At 34.8% G+C, this 7297-nt stretch overlaps 1 protein-coding gene across 2 annotated transcripts; it reads left to right on the top strand.

Annotated features, from left to right (window-relative positions):
* The first annotated feature begins 347 nt into the window (after positions 1-347).
* On the top strand, positions 348-4733 carry LOC127165844 (protein FAM163B). Of its 2 annotated transcripts, XM_051110765.1 has the most exons (4): positions 348-426; positions 540-652; positions 3138-3253; positions 3338-4733. In XM_051110765.1, the coding sequence occupies exons 3-4, from the start codon at positions 3161-3163 to the stop codon at positions 3788-3790; spliced, it is 546 nt and encodes a 181-aa protein (XP_050966722.1). In that variant the 5' UTR covers positions 348-426; positions 540-652; positions 3138-3160; the 3' UTR covers positions 3791-4733. The 2 variants fall into 2 exon arrangements, with proteins under 2 accessions (XP_050966722.1, XP_050966721.1); XM_051110764.1 differs by lacking the exon at positions 348-426 and having other exon boundaries at positions 447-652.
* The last annotated feature ends 2564 nt before the right edge of the window (positions 4734-7297 follow it).

Here is a 7297-nt window from a genome sequence, read left to right on the forward strand (position 1 = left end):
TACGAAAATTAACTATGGTTTACTACAAATAAAACCAAAACATAGTTAAAAATAACCTTGCACACAAAACCAAAGCTATAGTAACATGGTCTACTTTAGTTAAACCATAGTAACCACAAATTAAGCATGGTTTTCTACAATAAACATAGTTTATCCATGTTATTTGTAGTAAAACTGTGGTTTTACAAATGGTAGTCAATACGCTAAAAAACATGGTTCCTACACTTTTGCTATAACAAAACCATCGCTAATTTAACCATTTTCGTAAGGGTTGCCTCTGAAATTGATTTTTAGCCTACCGTATAAAATACGTACTTTCAGGATTTAGTCAAAATAGTAGTGGAAGTCGAGGACTTGTCTTCCAGTGTATGAGTGAATGACAGGGTGATAAGTGGGGAGAGGTTGACACACACTGAGATGTGGGACGTACGTGACTCCAGCGGACGCTCTTCTCCTCACAGCTCACAGAGCTCATGAAGTTCAGCTCTTATCATCGCCTATATGTCCAGTGATCTTTTTGTCTTATCTGTTTATTATAGGAATTTCATTCCGCCTGGAGATGTGACCTCGTGAACGCGATTTTGTGGGTTGTTTGTGGTTAAGTTCGCTGGATGCGTTGGACAAGTGCCCTGTGTTCTGTAGATACCATAATGTGAGTATACAAAACTTCATCTGAGATAATGCAGTTTAAACTGTTTTTATTAATAATATCGTCATTGTGAATCGCTTGTATGAATATCGTCACAGAGAACTATCGATAAGAAAATTCCTTAGCCTATTTTTTTTTTTTTTACAAGACATGATATGTAATACATAAAAAATGATTAATAAATTGAATTAATTTAATAAGCAAACTAAAATGTTGTCAGTAATTCATAGTAGGCCAGATTTAATCTGTTACATCTGAATTGTCTTTTTTACATGTTAATTGTAAAGGGTTATAGGGTTGTGACGCCAAATAGAGGATCTAAGGGACTTTGGAACCGATTTCTAAAAAACGAATTAATGTCACGAAAATTAAATATCATTAAAGTAACTCACAGATTGTGTGCCCTGCTGAAGAAAAACAATAGACACCATTACAAAATTGGTTTTAATGAAAACTGTAATGGACCCTGTGGGTTTCAGGTAATTGGTCACCTTATATTGGTAACTTGTTAAAACCACTAAATCCTTATGGAATATGTCCCAAAACACACTACAGAAAATGTTTTTAATGGCTTTAATGGTTAATGACTTGTAATGGTATTTGTAGTGGAAACCATTAATTTCTGTGATGTATCTATTGTTTTTTTTAAGCAGGGTGTTGTTGGTATAAACTGATGATGACCTTTAGAGTTGGTTATATAAAGCTCTGCGAGTGATTTTTGCAAATGGGTGACTATGTGGGCTTGAATGAGTCTCTGGCCTGAGGTAAGACCAAATACTGTCATCACAAAATCTGAAAGTCTTATTGAGGGGCCCTTTCTGATTCATTTGTGTCTAGTTGCACCTTCATTAGCATTTCACATAGACAGAGACAGGGTTGTTTGTAACAGTAAACAACACTGACTACTTACACTGATTTGTGGCTAATTAAGACTGAATAACCTGAGCTTTGCAAATGTCTGTGGACTATGCTGCCATTCCTTAGACATCCTGTTGAAATTGTGCAAATGTGCTATTTTTGGAAAATCATTTAATGCATCGTTGATCAGTTTATTATTCCTCTGCTGTGGCATGTGTTTGAATACAGTTCCATAATTACTGGATTCATAATCAAAGAGCATGAAATAGGCGTCAGATGTACATGTAATTTCAACAGTAGCTGTTATTTAATAGAGAGTTGTAGTGATTTAGCATTGTGAGTGCTACTAGACCAATATATTGCTGATATTTGACCATTGTGAGAAAAAAAAAAAAAAAAATGTATATATATATATATATATATATATACATACACACACTACCGGTCAAAAGTTTTTGAACAGTAAGATTTTCAATTTTTTTTAAAGAATTCTCTTCTGCTCAACAAGCCTGCATTTATTTGATCCAAAATACAGCAAAATCAGTAATATTGTGAAATATTGTGTATTATTTAAAATAATTGCTTTCTATTTGAATATATTTTAAAATGTGATTTATTACTGTGATCATAGCTAGATTTTCAGCATCTTTACTCCAGCCTTCAGTGTCACATGATCAGAAATCATTCTAATATGCTGATTTGCTGCTCAAGAAACTTTTTTTTTTTAACAATCATTTTTTTCAGTTATCAATATTTAAAACAGTTAAGTAATTTTTTTAGGATTCTTTGAAATAAAAAGCTTTTGTAACATTATACACCTATCATTCAAAAGCTTGGAGTCAGTATAATTTTTGTTTTTGTTTTTTTTGTTTTTTGTTTTTTTGGAAAGAAATGATAGGAATGAATACTTTCTTTTAGCAAGGATGCTTTAAATTGGTCAAAAGTGATGATAAAGACATTATGAACTTTCTATTCATTAAAGAAACCTGAAAAAAGTCTACTCAGTTGTTTTCAACATAATAATAATAATAATAATAAATGTTTTTGGAGCAGCAAATCAGAATCAAATCAGAATATTAGAATGATTTCTGAAGGATCATGTGACTGGAGTAATGACGCTAAAAATTCAACTTTGAAATAACAGGAATAAATTACATTTTATATATAATATTCATATATTTAAATAGTAAACACTTATTTTAAATAGTAAAAATATGACATAATTTTACTGTTTTTGCTGTACTTTGGATCAATTTAAAATAACAGTATTTAGAATTTTCAGCATCATTACACCAGTCTTCAGTGTCACTTGATCCTTCAGAAATAATTCTAATATGCTGATTTGGTGCTTATTATTTGTTGTGGAGTGTTGCATTGTTTTAGGTTTCTTTCTTGAATAGAAAGTTAAAAAAACATTTATTGAAATAGAAATCTTTTGAATTATTATTTTCTCACAATAAAATCTTTGGCCATGATAAAAAGCCCACTAATTCTACATCTTATAGAAACATATTCAATAGTTTATCCAGGATTTTCACTGTATATATGTAAGTCTTTGTAATATACTAGGCAATATTTTTTTCCATCATAAATATTAATTTTCATGGTATCTCTGTTTTGGCATCCATAGTTTGTTGATGGAGAGGATTTCGAATGACAGCCGGCACAGTGGTCATCACAGGTGGAATTCTAGCTGCCGTCATCTTGCTAACTATTGTCACAGTTCTGTGTTACTGTAGGCTGCAGGTAAATCTCCTCTACCTCATGTCACATAAGTAACTCCCTATATTAACTTACACACTGAGTGTGACATCCCATTCTGCCCATCAGTATTACTGCTGCAAAAGAGACGAGTCGGAGGAGGGGGAGGAGGAGGCTGACGTTGCCAAAGCATCGCCGAATCCACCATGCCAAATGAGTCCACCTGAGAGTCCGCTGAGTCTTCAACATTTCCCTGAATACGCGTCGTCCAATCAGCTGCTGATGACTGCAGAGCCCTTCGAGCCCAACGGACCAGTCAGCTATCCTCAATACGTCGCTCGCACACCCTACAGGCCGCCCCGCTCGTACACTTTCTGCCCGTCCTGCTCTGGGTATCTGCCGCTCTACGTGAGCCCACAGGAGGGGCTGCGTAACGGAGGTGGCAGGATCAGCTACAGGACTCTGCAGCAGGAGGAATTAGACCTGCCAATGGAGACGCCCAGCTTCCACAAACTCAACCTCATCCGCTCGGTCACCATGCAGGAAGTGCTGACTCATCACAGCATCAGTACAGATGTGTAGCACCTCGTATTCACCTGAAGTATTGTGTGATTCACATTCGTTATGCTGCTTTCTTTACCCAATTCTTCATTATATTCAATACATCAACTTAATTCATTCATTTATTCTATCAGAAAGATAGTCATGCACCAGTGTTATTTTACTGATATTTAGACACTATTATAATATAATATTTTTATATTTTGCACTTTCATTTCATTTTAGCTAAAGTTTTAGTAATTTTGTTGTGTTTTTGTCCTTTTTTTTCCTTTCTATTTCTATTTCCTTTAACCCTAGAACATACAAAATGCAAACCACAATTCAAAATACATATGAAACACCAGTGAAAAATCAATGTGGAAAATTCCTTAATATTACACAGTACATGGTGCCGTATTTATACAAACTTTTCTGACAGTGTGTAATAAAAATATTTGCTTTATTATATGTGTTAATATTAAAAATGTAACTAATAGGGCTTTTTAAGGGCATGAGAATGAGTACAATTTTGATATTTCACATTCTTTTGTCTGTCACAGATATTTACTGCTGTAGTGAAAAAAATAGATGATTAAAAGACATTGGTATGATGCAGTGATGTGGATGTGTGGTACATTTAATTTGTGAAATTATTATACCACCTGCAGTCATAGTTTTACATGTAGGATTGTGATTTTGTGTTTGTGTAATCTATTTAATTGACTGATTTTATAATTCTCTGCATTCTCATATTTGTGTGTAGTGCCACGCAGTTTGCATTGATTTTGATCCAAAATAGCTCACCAGAATAATTATGTTTTTGTCTTTTATCTTTTCGTTTGTTGATAAATGCAAGATTTGTTGCAAATTGACATTTTCTGTGTGGATTTAATGACCAAGTTTCAAGTTATGATGTGATGAATGAACATATTTAAGGGCACGTGCTGTTTGCTGGCCAGCAGGTGGCATCAGTTCTTGTGCAGAAAAAAAGCATCTATAATTGGTAAATTAAAAACATCAAACAAGAGAAAAGTGTGTGTCCGTGTGTTATGTATGTATGATGGCAATTATTACTGAAAGTAACTATGATTTCTGACTTCCTAAAACAGCTTAGAGGAGAAGTCCACTTCCAGAACAATAATTTACAGATAATGTACTCACCCCCTTGTCATCCAAGATGTTCATGTCTTTCTTTCTTCTGTCGTAAAGAAATTATGTTTTTTGAGGAAAACATTTCAGGATTTCTCTCCATATAGTGGACTTCTATGGTGTCAGTGAGTTTGAACTTCCAAAATGCAGTTTAAAAGCAGCTTCAAAGACCCAAAGACCTCTAAACGATCCCAGCCGAGGAAGAAGGGTCTTATCTAGTGATTGGTTTGGTTTATTTTCTAAAAAAAATAGTTTATGTACTTTTTAACCTCAGATGCTTCTCTTGTCTTGTTCACGCAGAGCTAGACAAGATGAGTGTTTGAGGTTAAAAAGTCTATAAATTGTACATAAAAAAAAAAACTTCTTCATCGGCTGGGATCGTGTAGCCTTTTGAAGCTGCGTTTAAACTGCATTTTGGAAGTTCAAACTCGCGGGCACCATAGAAATCCACTATATGGAGAGAAATCCTGAAATTATTACTGGATGACAAGGGGGTCAGAAAATTACCTGTAAATTGTTGTTCTGGTAGTGAACTTCTCCTTTAATCAGCTTATATAAATGTAATTTACTATTTACTATTTTATGTATAATGAATTACAAAGGTATTCATAATATACATTGTAAACCATTATAACTTTTCATAAATAACTGTAACCAAAGTTAAACTGCATTATAATATTTGAAGGTTTGTTTGTCTAATATAATGTGTTTTAGAGCCTTATACTTTCTAAATGTGTAACAATGAATAGATGAGTATTACACTGTATTCATAATTGTGGTTACAATTACTCACAAGATCAAACCATGCATTAAGGTGCATTACAAGGCATAATGACAGGGGTCATTGGATGCGAAATTCACTTTTACATGTTGTTTGAACATTAATGTGTGTTGGCGGTGTGTACACATCCACCCTGTAATGATAAAAATCCACACAGTGCATTTTTTTTAAATGCCCAATAATAACAATCACTTTCTCAGATCAAGCTGTTCTGAGATTTTTGGCAGAGTGACATAGTTCTGCACAGGCACCTCCCATGACTATTGACTGACACTAGTGTTTTAGCGTAGACCCGCCCTGAGTGAGCTGTAAACGGTCCGCCATTGTTTCGAAACTGGAGCAGGAGTAGACAAAAATGTCTCCTGAGGGATTGAGGTGTTGTGTTGTTGGATGTAATAATGAACATAGAAGTCATCATTTACTCCCGACATCTGAGCCGTTGAAGACGCAGTGGATTACTTTTGTTTTTTAAAGGGGATGCGCCCCCGATCTACATAAATGCGTCTATGTTTGCACAAATCATTTGTGATCCAGCTTCACCTACAGGAAAACTGAGTAAAAGTTTTTTTTTAATGAATCTTTGTAAATCGCCTTTCCTAATAATGTGCTAGTTAGCAAGTTTTGCGGCTGAATGCAGCTAAAATTTACAGTCTCTCAGATAACTGCTCGTCACCCCACAGAAGAGAGGGGCAGGGTGAGCAGAGCTTATTAGCATTTAAAGGGACATGCACCTAAGTGTGTCGCTGTGAACAGAGCTGTTTTTGACAAAGTAAAAAGGGTGTTGTTTTACACTACCAGTGAGAAATTTTAACCAAAGTATGTTATAGACTTTTCATTAACACCCTAAAGTATCATGTTAACTTGTTGACAATGGGCAGTCCACTTCCAAAACAAAGACTCACATAAAATGTACTCACCCCCTTGTCATCCAAGATGTTCATGTCTTTCTTTCTTCAGACACAAAGAAATTGTTTTTTGAGGAAAACATTACAGCATTTTTCTCCATATAATGGACTGATATTGTGCCCCGAGTTTGAACTTCCAAACTGCAGTTTAAATGCGGCTTCAAACGATCCCAAATGCGGTTGTAAATGATCCCAGCCGAGGAAGAAGGGTCTTATCTACCGAAACGATCAGTTATTTTAATTTAAAAGAATACTACTTAAATACTTTACTTGTCTTGCTCTCCCTGAACTCTGTTCTGTGAACTCTGTGTCAAAAATAATTTCTAAATCATCCTACATCGCTGCAGAAGTTCCGACCCAGTCTTTGCAAAGTGAACATGCAAAGAAGATCAAACACCCTTAACAAAAAAAGGTAAAACAGTGATATAGGATGATTTTGAAGTTGAGGGAGAATATGAGGCAGGAGTTTTTCGACATACCCTAACTGTCATGAGCCAGAAAAAAAACAGTCCCGACAGAGTAAGACAAGACGAGCGTTTGACATCAAAAAGTATATAAATTGTATTATTTTTATGAAAACAACCGATTGTTTCGCTAGATAAGACCCATCTTTCTCGGCTGGGATCGATTACAACCGCATTTGGGATTGTTTGAAGCTGCATTTAAACTGCATTTTGGAAGTTCAAACTTGGGGCATAATAACATAATTTCTTT

The sequence above is a fragment of the Labeo rohita genome, chromosome 5 (assembly GCF_022985175.1).
Source record: "Labeo rohita strain BAU-BD-2019 chromosome 5, IGBB_LRoh.1.0, whole genome shotgun sequence".
Classification (NCBI taxonomy): Eukaryota; Metazoa; Chordata; class Actinopteri; order Cypriniformes; family Cyprinidae; genus Labeo; species Labeo rohita.